At 27.6% G+C, this 17,534-nt stretch overlaps 5 protein-coding genes across 5 annotated transcripts; 3 read left to right on the plus strand and 2 right to left on the minus strand.

Moving 5' to 3' along the window:
* Positions 1-1,981: 1,981 nt before the first annotated feature.
* MKS88_005363 (malonyl CoA-acyl carrier protein transacylase) lies at positions 1,982-3,169 on the plus strand (the record flags this gene model as incomplete). The annotated part of the gene is made up of 1 exon (XM_067218619.1): positions 1,982-3,169. The coding sequence occupies one exon, from the start codon at positions 1,982-1,984 to the stop codon at positions 3,167-3,169; it is 1,188 nt and encodes a 395-aa protein (XP_067070577.1).
* Positions 3,170-4,532: 1,363 nt separating this feature from the next.
* Positions 4,533-8,636, minus strand: MKS88_005364 (GYF domain-containing protein; the record flags this gene model as incomplete). The annotated part of the gene is made up of 2 exons (XM_067218620.1): positions 4,533-8,009; positions 8,292-8,636. The coding sequence occupies 2 exons, from the start codon at positions 8,634-8,636 to the stop codon at positions 4,533-4,535; spliced, it is 3,822 nt and encodes a 1,273-aa protein (XP_067070578.1).
* A 636-nt stretch (positions 8,637-9,272) lies between these two features.
* MKS88_005365 (uncharacterized protein) lies at positions 9,273-11,376 on the plus strand (the record flags this gene model as incomplete). The annotated part of the gene is made up of 4 exons (XM_067218621.1): positions 9,273-9,398; positions 10,150-10,778; positions 11,108-11,189; positions 11,299-11,376. The coding sequence occupies 4 exons, from the start codon at positions 9,273-9,275 to the stop codon at positions 11,374-11,376; spliced, it is 915 nt and encodes a 304-aa protein (XP_067070579.1).
* Positions 11,377-11,637: 261 nt separating this feature from the next.
* On the minus strand, positions 11,638-12,429 carry MKS88_005366 (ribosomal protein S35; the record flags this gene model as incomplete). The annotated part of the gene is made up of 1 exon (XM_067218622.1): positions 11,638-12,429. One exon carries the CDS (start codon positions 12,427-12,429, stop codon positions 11,638-11,640), a length of 792 nt encoding a protein of 263 aa, XP_067070580.1.
* A 1,020-nt stretch (positions 12,430-13,449) lies between these two features.
* MKS88_005367 (translation initiation factor IF-2) lies at positions 13,450-16,944 on the plus strand (the record flags this gene model as incomplete). Its single annotated transcript, XM_067218624.1, has 1 exon — positions 13,450-16,944. The coding sequence occupies one exon, from the start codon at positions 13,450-13,452 to the stop codon at positions 16,942-16,944; it is 3,495 nt and encodes a 1,164-aa protein (XP_067070581.1).
* Positions 16,945-17,534: the final 590 nt, after the last annotated feature.

The raw sequence follows: 17,534 nt of genomic DNA on the forward strand, positions 1-17,534 counted from the left end.
CTATCAATTTAGGTATATAAAGGTGTAGTGCAAAATTAAGAGGTATAATATCAAAAGGGGAAATAATAAAAGACAATTTCTGTCTACATAAGGGTGCAGAGGCATCACACTGTAAAACTTTATTAGTTACAATTTTTTAATTTAAAAGATAAAAATAATAAATTAGTAACACTCATTAATATTTATTAATTCATAAAAATGCATGTTTTTATTTCTTTTTATTCGTGCCTCCAATTTGGTAGGACATCACATGTACACATACCTACATATATGCAAGTACCTGTACACATATACCATCGTGGTCAATATATATTAGGTGTTTCCAAATAGGGCCTAAAAAATTGGTAGTTAAAATGTACTACATATGAACAGTATTCCGATAAATAATTTCTCTCAGTAATCATTAAAAAATATTTGTGTATATTGAGAATTATTCTACAAAAACTGTAAAGAAGTATAAGCGGAATTATTCGAGCTAGAAGCCATTTCTATTCTTGATTATTTTTTGTCCATTATGGCATATACATTTTAAAGAAGTCATATATATATATATATATATATATATATAACAAATATATAGATGAATATATAAATAAATGACTATATAAATAGATGAATCAATTTTGTCATTATTTTAAAATGCTACATATTTTAATAAGTAGAAACACTTAACAAGTAATCATCTGAAAATGCATTTATTTTTTACTTAGGAAAAGACGCAAAGAGCAAATTCCAAGTGAATTTTATAGTTAATAAGCATTTCGATTAATTTTACAAATTAGTCATATTTTACAATTAATCGTTTTCATGATATGTCCTTCTGTTAATTTATTTTTTACTACATGTGCCCTACATGGAGGCATGTACATTTTTTCCCTTATCCAACATTTTGAGATAAAGATGTATCCTTTACAATTACAACGTTTTTATGTGCTTTATATATATATATATATGTTTTTTATTTTATTTTTCTAAAATGTATAACATAATTTTTATGCATCATTTAAGCACGTAAACTGTCGTTTCAACATTTTTTTTTGTTTTTCTCTCTGGATGGGTATAACACTACACAGATGGTATTGTATGTATGTGCATATAAATGTGCCACTTCCTATTTTGTAAAAAGCCTTACTATTAATTTGAGAAATAAATGAGTATCAAAACTGAATTAATAAATTAATTCACAATCTCTTTTTTGGTATTTTTTTTTTTTTTTTTGATATTTTCTGAAATTAACAAAAAGAACAAATTTGAGCAAAAAAGTAAAAATAACAACATTACTGGAAAATTTGAAAAAGGAAATATGATACATGTACTTAAGTAATAAAAATGAACCTCTCTAACAATATACACTTTATAATTCATACATATGTGTAAATGTTAATATAAATGTGAATGTAAACATAAAAAGGAAAAAAGAGAAATTAAAGGCATACAGCCATATGTGAGAAATAATCTGTAGGAACTATTTGTAGTCAGGCATACAAATATGAACACAAATATATACACGAACGCATACATGAACGCATACACGAATGCATACACGAATGCATACACGAATGCATACACGAATGCATACACTAATGCATACACGAACGCATACATGAATGCATACACGAATGCATACACTAATGCATACACGAATGTGTACACGAATGTATACCTGAATGTATACATTATTGTGCACAGAAGTTTACATAACTAGCAAATTAGGGGAACGTTACACCAATTTTAACACACGACGACGTAATGTACATGCACATTTTTAAAAATTGACATTTAAAAAAATATGTTATTTGTATTTTAAAAGGAAAAGGTAAAAAACTACATCATTGCTAACTGAATATGCCGTTCATTTGGGAACAGCACACATATATTTATATATATATATATATGTTTGCACGTATGCATACATAAATATTTATATATTTCTCTTCTTTTGTGTGAGTAAAAAAAATATCACTTGGTACAGTTCAACAATATGCACTTAAGAAACCGTCTTTTGTTATTATTACTAGTAAAAACAATATTATGGAACTCGAAAAATAGTGAAAGTTTCATTTTAAAAAGGAAAGAGACAGTTGTAATTGGATCAACAGGAAATCGGAACAATAAAAAGAATATTAGAAGAAGGCTAATAAAAGAGGAAAGTATTGGCAATGAAACAGAACAAATTTTGACATCATCAGAAAACGAACATTATATAAGAAATAAATTAAAAGAATTTGAAAAATATAGAATAGAATCATATAGCTCCAAATACACTTTTTTTTTTCCAGGACAAGGAGAACAATATATATCTATGGGTTTAGATACTTATAATAATTGTAAGCAATCAAAAGAAATATATGATCGTGCAAGTAAAATTTTGGGTTATAATTTAATGGATGTAATTAAAAATGGACCAATAGAAAAATTAAAAAATTCAGAAATTGCACAGCCATCTATTTATACAGTATCTATTGCTGCGTATGAAAAATTAAAATATGAAAATAATGAAGCACTTATGAAATTAAACTTATGTATGGGTTATTCATTAGGGGAATATTCCGCTTTAACATGTTCAGAATCCTTACCTTTTGAAGAAGGGGTATATTTAACAAAAGAAAGAGGAAAAGCTATGCAAAATTGTGCAAAATTGTATGATATGACAACAGTTGCAATTGTTGGATTAACATTAGATACTATTTATAAATTAATAGAAGATGTTAATAAAGAAATGAAAGATGATATTTTTATTGTTAGTTATATGACAGATAAAAAATTTGGATTATGTGGAAAACCACAAAGTATGGAATACCTTAATAAATTGGCAAAAGAAAAATATAAAGCTATTTTTACAAAAAAATTACAAATATCTGGTGCATTCCACTCATCTTATATGTTCCCAGCTAGGAAAACATTAGAAAATGTATTAAATCAAATAAATTTTAAAAAGTTAAAAGTCCCTGTCTTGTCAAATGTAGATGGCAATGCATATGATGACCCCTCTATAATTAAACAGTTGTTGCTTCTCCAGTTAACTAGTCCCATAAAAATAAATAGCTGTTTACAAAATATTTTAAAATATGGCTATGAATGTGGTTATGAATTAGGACCAGGTACTATTAACTCGAACCTTTTAAAAGATGTATCCCAAAAAAAAAAAACTGCTATTCCTTATATATGAGAAGTATGACTATGCGTTTAATTTGTCTGATAAGGTTGAGCTAACTATTTTTCAAATAACGAGTTTGAAAGGGAAGCGCATCATATAGATAAAATTAGGTCAAGCAACGCATTTATATACATATATATATACGTGTATATATATATATATATATATTTTTATCGATCACCATTTTTAACACATTCTCTAACGGCACATTAATACATATGTAATTTATTTCTTACTTTTTTCCATGCACATGTTACTTTTATTTATAAATCCTTTCATTCGTTTAATTGTTGAATTGTTTTAAAAATGCCATAAATTGATTATGAAGCCGCAATGATAGGCTCCATTATTAATCTGCGATATATTTTTGTACATTCATAGTGTTTTTTTGACTTGTTAAGCTTAAATACAAATGACATAGGTTTTAATAATCTTTCCCGTAAGATAGCACATGCCTTATATATGGCTTAAAATTTATTTCACTAAAAAGAATTTATGCAAAATTTTATCTGTTAGTTAAAATATTAATAAATATATATTTTTATGTAAATTTGTACATATCTATATAAATTATATATACGTATAGGTCTACGTGTGAATGCGTTTACACAAACGCATATAAACATGTACGTATGTATTTACGCACGTTCATTTTAAATAAAATAACTTTGGAATAAGCGCAAAAAAAAAAAAAAAAAAAAAAAAAAAATGTGCAATTTCAAAATTTTTATAATCCTCTTTACAGATTTCTTAAATCACTTTTTGTTACCTTTTGTGTGTTGAACATTTTAAAAAAGAAAGCACATTAAAGACGCTTTATTCTCAAGGAATAAAGTTTTCCAGTTTTAACAAAAATGAAATGGAACAAATATGTAAATGCTTATATGTATATGTTCATATTCATGCGTGCACACATGTATGCATATAGGCAAACCGTGTGAACACGGGGAATCTGCTCAAACAAATGCACAAAAAAATATTCATTAACATTAATATGGGCATACTTGTAATAATTACAAAAAAAAAAAGATTTAAAATTTTCAAATAAATATTATAAAAATGCATTTTACGCATTCGTATTTGTTAAAATAAATTTATATAAGTTATCAAATACAAAGAAAAGGTATGAGCCCAATTATGTAAGCATTTTCGTGCCCACATATAGACATATACATATATATACAAATGAGTGTATACATATATATATATATATATATATATATATATATAGACTATTTTGTTTCTTCATGTGTAAAGATATATACGACACGTACGCACCATTAACCCTCTTTTCTACGTAAAAGGGCGCTCCCTTGTTTTTTTCGTACCAAATGGATGATCAATTTTTTTAAAATCATTATCCGGATAACACCTGTTATCGCACGTACTCCTTGTAGCATTTTTTTAAATAATTATCCTTCAAATTAGGAAGTAAAAAGCAGTTGGTATGATCTTTCCTACTAGAGTAATTAATTAATTTCTCTTCGTTTTTATCAGGGATTTCACAGAAAAATGTATCCTTATTTTGAAGTTTAATTTGAGTTAATTTACAATTAATTCTGTCTTTATGACTTTCATGGTTATTACTATTATTATTATTACTACTACTATTATTATTATTACTACTATTATTATTTCTACTACTGTTATTATTATTACTACTACTATTATTATTATTACTACTACTATTATTATTATTAATATTATTATAATGCCTACTACTGCTAATACCAGCACAAATGCTGTCCCGGCTTCCCCCTACCATATTACCTCTATTGATAGATTTTTCTTTTATTCTGTGTAAAATATTTTCCATGGGCATGATGGAATTATTTTTGAAATTTATTTGCAACTTGCAATTTTTTTTTTTCTCATTTAATATGTTGTCAAATTTTAAGTTGTTCACTATTTTCAAAAAAATATCTTTTTTATCCTTTATATCATTTTTGTCTACTAATTTTAGATAGTTATATTTGTTTAAATTAATTACATACGGTTCATTCTTTTTATGATCAGCAGTATTATCATTCATAATGTTTTCATTTTCATCCTTTTTATATTTAATTAATACATCATGCAACGGATCGTACACATTATACTTCTTTTTTATATTTACATGACTGTGTTCAGTATTTATTTCATTACAATTGATACCATATAATTCCTTAATCATTTCCACATCTTCTCTTTTTAGAGGAATATCGTTTTTTCCATATTCATATTTATGAATGAGAGAATTATCAAACACATCATCAAAATTCTTTTTTCTAAATTTTTTAGTCAACTTGTCTTCATTATACTTGTTCATGTCATTAATTTTTTTAAAAATATATGGGATATTAGTTAAACTATGAAATTTCACATCCTTACTTTTTTCCCTATTATGTAAAAGTGAAAATTTTGGTGATGTTTTTCCTTCGTTTTTATGCCCATTTTTCCTTTCTAATATGTTAATACGTTCTTCGTACATAATCCCATTTTTGCTATTTAATGAGTACTCTCTTGCAATTGTATGCCTTTTTGTATTTAAAGCGTCTTTAGTTTTACTTTTTTTGTCTTGCTCTCCTTCATCAACTCCTTTTTCACTGCTTATACCATTCTGCGTTTTGTCAGTAAAATTACGATAATTATGAGAACATGCATTACATAATTTTTTACGTTTTCTTTTTTTTCTTAACCATTTCTTCACGTTATATTGCAAATATATGATACGTCGCATAAGCATATCGTGACTTACTTTATAAGTATATATAAATTCTGAGCTATTGTTTCTAATGTTAAAGCATAAGGTAGTTGTTGTTTTGGCTTGTTCTTTCACTTCCTTCACATCTTTCACATCTTCCACTTTTTTGCCCTTTTTCTTGTTTTTTTCATTATTTCCCAAAAATTTAGAGCTACAATTTATTACTCTTATATAATCTCTTTCCTTCTGTTTTTTTGGCATAACTCCTAAAACGTCCCTAAATAATCCTTTGTTAGACATTAAATACATCCGTTTGTCTATTTGTTCGCCTCTACTACTTAATATGTAACTGTCAGGGTCTATACAATTTGGAAAAGGATATGATGATCTGCCTTTACCTGAGTTATGAATGCATTTGGTACAATTACATGAAGCACCCTTCTCCCGTTTTTCCATTTTTTTTTTTTTTTTTTTTTTTTTTTTATCCATGTACGTACTATCAATAAATTCTGTCTGATCATTCCTAATATAAATAGCTTGATCATGAAATGACAAATTGATTATCCTATTTAGGTAAGAAGTCATTTTCTTTTTTTTAATATTCAACAGACATTTCTGCGCTTGATTTATGCTACTCATGGCAATATCAATGCATTTTTTTTTTTCAAAATTTTCTTTTATTTTAAATTCTTTATTAATATCATTAAGTACCTTTTGTATGTTCTCCTTATCATATGTGCGAGTACAATTATTTGCGCTATTTCTTCGTTCTTCGTTATATGATCTTAATATATTTCCTTTATTGTTAGTACCATCTTCATCGTTATAGTAATAGTCATTCTTGCGTAAATTTTCCTTAACATGTTTATCATCCGAACTATTTTCTTTACCATTAATACATATATTATTCCGTGTGTTACAAAATAATTTATTTTCAATGATATCAATACTACTATGATTAAAGTATTTTTTCTTTTCTTCTTGATCCACCCCTCTGTTTCCATTAGACATGGAACAATAAGATTCCTTCCCCATAGAATCATAAATGATACATTTTTCTCTATAACTTTTTTCCTTTAATTTAATCATTTCTTCTTTTATTTTTTTAATTTCTTTCTTTAATTTTTTTACTTGATTCTTTTTTTTTGAGTTTTTGGTATTTTTACTAAAATCATGGTTTCGGTTGTCTATGTTTTGCTGTTCTTCCTTTTTACTGTCTTTTTTATCACTTACATTTTTTTTTATTCCTAATTTGTCGTCATAATTTTTATTTCCACCATCACAAATTCGGTCTATAGATTCATGGGCATGCACTAGTTGGTTGTCCCTTTCGCTTCTTCTCTTTTTATCCTCTTTTCCATTTACATTTTCGAAATAATTTTCAGAGTCATTTTCATTTTTTACATAATCGTTAATTATTGTACCCTTTGATTGGAAATTTCGCTCATTCTGCGCATATTCTAAATTTTCCGTATTTTTCTTTTGTGCCTCATTAAAAAGATGCCTTTCGTTTTTTTGATTCATATTGCCATGCAGCCCGTCCTCCGATATGAGGCCTAGTTGTTCACCATATTGCACTTTACCATTTTGTGTAATTAATAAAACATTTTTTTCAATATATTCAATAACTTGATATAATTTATAAAACCTCTTCTTATCGTGTAATCTTATTAAAGTATTATCTTCAAAATATTCATTCATTACCCAGTGCAAAATTGCATAACTATTAAATGGACCTTGCTCATTATTATTGTCATCTAAATAAACCCAGTATAATGTTCTTCGTTCTTTTGTCAAATCCTTAAAATCGTTAATAATCATTTTATCTTGTAAAAAATCGTTTTGATATCTTTCCTCCTCTTCTATATTCTCTTTACGTATAATCATATTTTCATCATTTTCGTTGAGTTGCATTTTAGGCACTTGTTCTTTTTTTAAAAATGCATCATTTAAAAAATCGTCTGACTTTATTTTATTTAATAAATGATTGTATATTATTCCATTCTTTAAATATAATTTTATTTTCCCTTTTATTACATCATTTTCAAAATGTATACAATTAGTATTATCATAATATTTTTTGTCCTTTATATCTAACTCGTTTCTGTGCACATATTCGATTTTGTCGTTTTTCAAGTTCTTCCTCAGCACGTACAAAATTAGGCTTTCCTGCGCGAGTAAAACATAAGCAAAAAAAAAAAAAAAAATAATAAAAATACGTAAAAAAATATGCGTATTGAAGATAACGCCCCAAGTGTGCAAAAAAATATGCGCCCACAGATTTATATATGTATACATATATATATATATATATACATATATATACATATATATACATATATATATACATATATATACAAGTATATGTCCCATACAATGTACACAGAACAATTCAATGTCGTTTTTTCTCTTTTTTTTTTTTTTTTTTGGTGATATATAAAAATTTCTTACGTATTTTTCTAGCAAATTAAAGGCATATGAAATGTTCATTTCGTAGGACATCATACATATTTCGCTGTTGTCCTTTTTGATGCTCATGTACCAAGGTGTTTCATAAAACTTCACATTTTTTCCTTGCCTATTTTGTTCATCTACATTGTCTTCTACCTTTATATGTAAACAGTAAACTATGCTTTCTTCTTCGTCTCCTTTTCCTTTGCCTTCTCTTTCTTCTTCCTTTTCTTCCTCTTCTTTAACCTCCTCTTTTTTTTCCTCTTGTTCTTCATTCGCATTTACGTATCTTTTGTTTGTCGGAAATTCTATCTCAATACTGTGGATGTACAAGTTGATATCCATTTTTGAACGCTCAAATGCAAATAGATAAGCACATGCACGAATGTATGTTAACACGTATATATATACATAAATGTATACATATATATATATATATATATATATATATATATATATATATATATATATATATATATATCACACAATTGCCCATACGCCTATAATATATGTATGCGTGCCCCTAATTCCCCATGAACATTTTTTTTTTTGACATGTTCATGATAAGATAACAGATATATCATGGATGTGGGTTATTGTTAATTAAAAAGGAAGGAAATACAGAAAAATATACAAACATGAAAATTACATATATTTCATTTTACACACAAATAAATGATAATAGATAAAAACCACACAGCAATATGTTCAATACGCTTTTTTACTTTTATATATAAGCAAATCAATTATATCGTGTGTGCATTATATGAAACGCCTACACATATTACGAATAACAAAATGTAACAGTACAAATATGATGTACACATTTGTATGTGTGTAGTATTCTTTTATTCTTCCATATTTTATTATACAGTAAGAAGTTAAATAAAAATTACTCAGTTCGCTGCCTTTTTTTTGGACATTTTGTCAAAAACGGACCATTTATGTAATAAACAAAAAAAAAAAAAAAACAACGAAAAAATGGAAGTACGAAAAAGTGAAAAGGAAAAAATGAAAGTACGAAGGAATGAAAAGGAAAAAATGGAAGTACGAAGGAATGAAAAGGAAAAAATGGAAGTACGAAGGAATGAAAAGGAAAAAATGGAAGTACGAAAAAATGAAAACGAAAAAAGAAAGAACGAAAAAAAGGAAGAACAAAAAGATAAAAGAATGAAAAAAAGGAGGAACAAAAAAATAAAAGAACGAAAAAAAGGAAGAACAAAAAGATAAAAGAACGAAAGAAAGGAAGAACAAAAAAATAAAAGAACGAAAAAATGAAAACGAAAAACCATTTATATATTTTTTTTTTTACTTTGACGTACTTTTGCTTCACTCCATTTCCATTTCGCTGACCTTCGCAGTTGCAAAAGGAGAAATTGGGATGAAAAATTTTTCTTCTTTTTTTTTAATTTTGTGGGGGTGCTTCAACATTTCCAAAATATTTTACTCAAATGTAAAATGTCATATTAGCGTATATTTTTGTATGAGTATGCGTTTGTACACATTATCAAATGGGAGAAAAAAAAAATAATAATAATAAAATAAAAAATACAAAATACAAAATAAATAATTGGATATATATATATATATATATACTTACACTGAATTTTAAGCCTCCTTTTTTTACGCCAAGAAAAGACGAGAACACAAAAGAAAAAGTTTGTTTTATTATTTACTTTACTTTCCATGTAAATTATTAATATAATACAATTACGGCGTTCCAGGGAGGTACTCCCTTTTTTCTTAAATTTAAATATAAAAAAAATAAAAAAAGATGCTCCACTTTTTTAGCAGTTCTTACAGGGAATGTACCATTTTTAAAAAGAAACACTATTACAATTCCTTTTTTTTTTTGAAGAAATCTATTAGCTATACACAATACAATATAAAAAATACGGACTCAAATTATTACTTGTATGAATTATACAGATCTATAGAGAACTGTAAAAATGGAAATTTGTTATATAGGTTAAGTCATAAAGCACTAACTTATCAAATACATGATTTGTATTTATGGAGATTAATTGAACAAAAATTTTATGAGTTACATAAAGAGTTAACACCAAAGGAAATATCATCAATTATAAACTATTTTAAACAAATAAAAATTAATGATAGTAAAATATATGAAAACAGTATTGATATAATATTATCATCCATTCATACTTATTCCCTTCATGATTTGTCCGTAATATGTTTATCATATACGTATTTTAATAACAAGGTAAATACAGTTTTCATTAATAAAATAGCAGACGCAATAATAAAGTTATATGAACAAGAAAAAAGTACTATTCATAAACTTACTAAAAAGGAATTATACAGACTGCTCATTTCTTATGTACATATTATTGGAGCATACAGTAAAATAAGGCATAAAAATATTGAATTATTTAAAATAGCTTCTATATATATTTATGGTGCCCTAACCACTGATATAACTATTCCCGCCAAAATTATTATAAAAATAATTAATTCCTATTCCAAGTAAGTCTTAAAAATTTTTAATTTAATAACAAAAAAAAAAAAAGAAAAAAAGAAAAAAAGAAAAAAAGCGAAAAAAACTAGCAGTACAAATGGGCTATTTCTGCACATAATATCTACTTATGCGAAATGTGTATATATAACTATAAGCATATACAAATATATTTATACTTAGTAAGGTCGACGATGGATCTGATGAACGAAACAATAAGTTGAATTAAGACTATTGCGTAAATAAATATATATGTGTGTATGCTTGTATGTATGTATATATATATATATATATGTACATTTTTTTTTATTTTTCATCAACCCCCCTAAAATATTGTTAGTGTAAAAATTAAGCATAGTAAAATATTTGACTTAATCGCAAAAGATATACCTACTATGAAAATCACAGATGAAGAATTAAAAGTAGGAAAAATTTATTAAATAATTTTAACTACTTCCCCTTGGAATAATATTAACATTATTCACCATATATTTGTATTCCTTTTTTTTTTTTTTTTTTTTTTTTTTTTAGGTTATAAAGCGCAATTTCGATGAACTAAAATATTCCAATGAAACCCTTGATAAGTACATTCAATACAGGCTGTCTTGATTATGTTTTTTTGTATGTGTAGATGCTTTACCCCTTTCTGTTCAGTTAATTTGGTATACCTTGCTCATTTTGTACATTTTTTCAATTTTGTTCATTTTATTTGCTTCGCCATATTTTGATCTACATGGCTGCAAATACGTCTGTCCGTTAGTGTAGCCGTGCATACACCCCTTTTTTTCTTTTGACCTCAAACTAATTTACCCAGCAAAAGGATCGACCCCCACTCACTCCGCTCAACAAACACTGTAAACTGTAGAAACTCTACAAACTTTTAATTCTTTTCATTAAAAGCTGTATCGCGTCCCCCAGGTACGCTGCATTGTGGTTATAGGTATTAAAAAAATTGCTTTCTAAATATATTATTTGTTTTTTCTTGTCTACTCGTTCTTCCCCTAATACCTGAGTAATTTTTTTCTTTTCTCTTGATGATAAGGATAAATCGTTTATGTTTGAACTGAAAAAACATATATTATTTTCATCATGGTCAACTATAGAAGATCCATGCCATATGACTGAATAATGAAAGGTATGCGGAAAATTAAATCTGTCATGGTCTAATGATCTTGGTAAGGTTGATTCATGTTGCAATTTGGTTAAGGGTGTTATAAATGTACTAGGGTTCTTTTTATGTTTTATATTTTCTTTATCATGTGTAATACTTAACAATTTCTTTATTCTATATTTATTTCTAAAACTGAAGTGTCTTCTTGTTTTTTCTTTTCCTACACATAGTTTCATAATTTCTTTTTTAATATTTTTACTAATAACTGATGGTGGTTCACACACTGTTGTTCTATCTTCTAGTCGTATAGGGGGCACCTTCAACTTTGTACTTTTTTGTTCTTCGGTTAAATTTATTCTTTCTCTTTTTTTTCTATTCTTTTTACCCCTTACTTGATTGAACATGCACCATATTTTATTATTTATTATTTCAAAATGTTTATGTTCATTATCCCTATTAATACCAATGATGTGATGGACATATTTATTACACTGAAAGAAGAACAAAACCCTCGGTTTTGCAGCATCCAATTTTTGTATTATAGTGCCCATATTGTTAATTATTTCCCGTGAAACGTTAAAGACTCATTGAAGGCTCTCACGAATGGTATGGTTACTGTTCCTGTTAGTAACAGTAGCAGTAGATGTAACAGTAGTAGCGGTGTTACTATTGCAAACACATCGACTATTCATACTACGTACTAAGCTTCAAAGAGAAATGAATATTAAGCAATCAAACAGATGCAGTAAAAGTTTTCCCTCGGAATGTTATCACAGCTTTGCACTTCTAATTAATGGGAAGTTTATTTTACCACTAATACATCTCTTCTAAATAGCAAACGTACGTATTTATCATTTGCATAGTCACTGCATGCGTTTTTGTTTACCTCTATTCAGGTAATTACACAGAATTCTAATTGCAAGAATGAAAGTAAAAAAGGAACTTCGCATAAAGAAAAAATTTTTAAAATTAGAGAAAATGAAAATAAGTGCTCGGTTAGAAATATGCAATTTTTTACGCTATTTATTTTTTTTGCATTTATTCGTAGGCATTTATTTTTACGAGTTCATTTTTACGAAATCATTTTTACGCGCTGATTTTTACGAATTTACTTGTGGCACATTTTATATATATATTTTTTTTCAATATAATACACCCAAGCCAAACACAGTTATGACAATTGTGAAAGTGGTATAATGCAAAAAATGCAATGAGAAATTGATTGAGACTTATCTTATCCTCCACATTTTTTTGTAAAATAGTGGAAAATTACAACTACTCTTTTGTAATAAGCCAACACGTTGTTGTTTTGTAGATTTTGTTCTTTTCTTGCTTTTCTTTTTTCTTCTTTATTATTTGTATTTCTTTTTTTTTTTTTTTTTCTTTTGTTTTTTGCGGAATAGTAAAAATGCCTTTCCCTTAGTTTTACATATTTGTTTGTTTTTCTGACTTCGTTTACTTTGTTCTCTTCACTCTACTCCTGAGCACCCTGTTTATATGCTCAAGTGCTCTCACATGTACGCTCAAAGGAAAACATGTTATGAGTTATTATAAATAAAAAAAAAAAAAAAATGATTTTTCTCTTCAATAAGCTCCTATACAAAGGGAAGTACATACCTGTTGGTCGAAGAGTATTTAGAGAAAAACTGGTAAAAGGAAGAAAGCAGAAATCCCCCATAATTTTATTGCCTCCCTATATATCTATACATGAACTTAGACTAATGTTAAATATAAATTATGAAACATGCTTTAAAGCTGCTAATGTTTATAAATGTGGAAATAAATACAGATGGAAAGACTCAGATGATAGGATCTTCCAAACAGTAAACAAACGAAATGTAATTATACCTTACAATGTTGCAGCATATGTTAGTAAATTATTTAAGTTTAAACCAAAGCTTATTGAAGTAGAGATATTTTGTGAAGAGGGAAAAAGAGTTGATAAGTCTCTCATGGACATATATAAAAATGCTTACGAAGCTGAAAAATATTATGAAAATAGTTTGATGCACCAAAATGGAAGGTTATATTGTAATAGGGAAAGAGGTGTGAACATGGGTGGAGGTGCAAATACATTAACGAGAGACGTGAGAAAAATAAGTTTATCAAATCAGGGCAGTATTAATAGATGTGGTAATGACAATGGTAGTGGTATGGGCCATAGTGGCAGCTACAATAGTATCTGTGTTAGTCATACTGACGACAACAGTGATAATCATACGCAAGGTTTGCACGATTGTCTTCTGGCGCACCCCAGTGCTTACTATAGCTCATCTAATAAAAGGCAAAATTACTATACGGTTGTTTCCGTAATAGGACATATAAATCATGGGAAAACTACACTACTAGACAAAATAACAAAGAATAATTTGGCTCTAAGTGAAGCTGGGTGCATTACACAAAATATAAAACCTATAAATTTTGAATATGGTCCTTATAGGTTTACATTTCTAGACACACCTGGACATAAAGTTTTTCAAATATTTAGAGGAAGAGCTGCATTCCTTTCAGATATCCTTATTATCTTAATTTCGTTAGAAGTTGGAGCAGAAATACAAACTGAAGAATCAATAAAATATGCTGATAAATTCAACATACCTGTTATTTTTGCTTTAAATAAAGCTGATATATATGGGGGTAATGAATCTATAGTAAAAGCGGAGCTAAAAAAGCAATGTGTAAAGATGTTTGATGATGGTAATTTAAAACATAATTTTTCAGTAGAAATTGAAAATTCGATCACTATATCATCCTTAAATGGTTATAATTTGGACAAGCTAGTTAATAGAATATTTTTCATATCACAGAGTATAAATTTACCATATCATAGTGTAAACGATTTTTATACCCATTATATGGATGATCGTTTGGGTGTTAACAACAGCTATATGGACGACTGCCCACGTGTCGACGGCAGCCGTGACGAGGAAAAAGCCAAAGTACAGAGAAATGACGATTTGAATTTACTAAAAAAGTATATCCGAAAATCCGATTTTCTACTAGCGCTGGATAAAAGCCCATTTGGAATGGGCATTGTAGTAGACATAAGCAAAGACTCAAGTAAAGGCACGATCCTTCATGTTATTGTAAGAAATGGTTTCTTCATTGAAGGCAGTTATTTTATATGTGGTTCAGCTTATGGAAGGATTCAAAAGATGTATAAATTTAATAGTAACTATAAGGAATGCTGCAATTATGCATCTATAGGTATGGCAGTTCAAATATCAGGAATAAAAAAAAGTGGGCATGCAACAACAGACGACTTAATTTTTACTCTTCCACAAAATAATGCTTTCAGATTATGCCAATACAGACTCATGGTCGAAAAATTAACAACATTACAAGTTAGTGGTAAAGAAATTAAAGTTTCATGGGAAAATGATATGAAAAAAAATGAGTTTCACGCAGAGGATATTTACGAAAATAGACTTGAAATGTCTGATAAAAGAAAAGCCATTGAAGAATTTGGGGTACAAAATGACAAAATATTTGAAGATGTATCTGTGCAAGAATTTCATAAGAGCAATACTCAACTAAGGAAAGAAGAAAACGATTTTGTACAAATTGAGTTAGAAGAGGAACATAAATATGAAGAAGTGCAAAATAATAAAAAACAAAAAATACAAACTATACTTATGCAACAAGATAATAATGAAAGTATTTTAGTGCCTGAAGAAAAAACAATTCTATATTTCCAGAACCCAATAAATAACCCGCAATGTAATTCTCTTGACAATGAATCCTTATCTGTAGGGGAGGTAAATGGCACTTCGGAGAAGCAGCCTTGTAATAGGGAAAAGCCCAACAGTACAAAGTTGGATTATTCTAAAAATAGTCATTTGGAATATTGCTACCAGAAAAATTACAACCCACAAAATGATCGCCATAAAAATGATGGATACAAACAATCTGTTCATCCAGGAATCTCCAGCTCTTCTCTTATCAACGAATATGCTTTCGATAGTGATACCTCAAACATATTAGACAATAATTCTGTAAGCCAAATTGACAATAAAGGACAAAGAACAGATTATGATTATGCTACTTTGCAAAATAAAGTTTACGGTTCGATGGAAAAAAGGAGTACAATGAAAGAGGAACAGAAAAATATAGGCAAAGAGGCAGTATGTCGAATAGGGGAAGAAGAGAGGAAGAAGGTGAAAAATGAAGAAGATAATTATTCTAAAGGCACAAATGTTCTTACTGATAAAGAGCTAGAATTAAATTACAGGGGAAGAAAAAACAAATATTCTAAAGATTTTTACACAATGTATGATACATCATTGAATGAGGAAAGCTCAGAAAAACCAGATACTTCACATAATGCAAATAACCAAAATGAAGGTAATAACTGGCGCGAAAATATGAACAAATTGAATGAACCCTGGTACTATGAAGAAAGCGAAGAAACGTGGACGAAAAAAGTACTTCAGAGAAATGATAAACTTATGGAGAGCTGGAGAGGAAAAACACGACAGAGAGAAATTGAAAAGGAAAGACAATTATTTTATGAAAAACAAATGATATTGAAAAATGAAATTATGAAAAGACGACTTCTAGGGGAAGAAGAACTAACTGAAGAAGAAATTAATGCGTATCTTTATGGTGAGAAAAATGAAAAAGCAGATGATAACACAAATGCAGTAGATCAAAATGAAGATATTAAACTACCAGAAAAAAATTGCCCTGTAATACCTATTATAATCAGAACTAACTACGTTGGAATGTTTGATATTTTTTTAGACGAGTTTGAAAATATCCAAAAAAAATATAATGTAAAAATATCTGTTGTTCATGGTGGTATAGGACCTATTACACCAAATGATGTCGTCCATGCTGAAGTAGAAAGTAATTATGGTTATTGCTGTATTTATGCTTTTCACGTTAAAATATTACCAGATTCCGTAAAACAAGCAGTTTTGTCTAATATTGTAATAAAACAATTTGATGTTTTCACCGACCTAATAGATGATGTTGTCAATAGAATTAAAAATGTAAAGGCTTTAATTGCACATAATATGTATGTAAGGAGCCTCAAAAATGAAAAAACACGGGAGGGGTTATAAATAGTGATAATAATAGTAATAATAATGATAAAATACATTAAATTAAGACAAAATTTTTAATTAGATTAGCAAGGAAAAAAAATAAAAAAAAAAAAAAAAAGAAAACGAAATATACTTCTGTTTCGTTTTTCGTAAATATTTCATATTCATGTAAATGTTCGTAAGACCAAAGATCCTCTCTCTATATAGGTAAATTCATTTTAAACCAGAAATATAACCATATAGTCTCTTGAACATAACTACAAAAAATTAGAATAAACATTTGCATAATTATGATTATTTCTCTTTATAAAAAAAAATATATTAAACAATTCAAGAGATGTCATCACTTGTGATTTTATATATTTTTTTTTGCTTTTGTTAGTTGCATTGATTTATTGTACGTGGTTAAAACGAGCGCCGATCATGTATGTTTGTATATATATAAATATATATATATATATATACTCATATATTTATTTATTTATGCGTGAGAGCGTTCCGTTTGTTCTTTTATTTCGTTTTAATGTATTTCGTTTTAATGTTTTTCTTTTTAATGTATTTCGTTTTAATGTTTTTCTTTTTAATGTATTTCTTTTTAATTCGTTTTA

This window comes from Plasmodium brasilianum, chromosome 14 (assembly GCF_023973825.1).
Source record: "Plasmodium brasilianum strain Bolivian I chromosome 14, whole genome shotgun sequence".
NCBI classification, from domain to species: domain Eukaryota; phylum Apicomplexa; class Aconoidasida; order Haemosporida; family Plasmodiidae; genus Plasmodium; species Plasmodium brasilianum.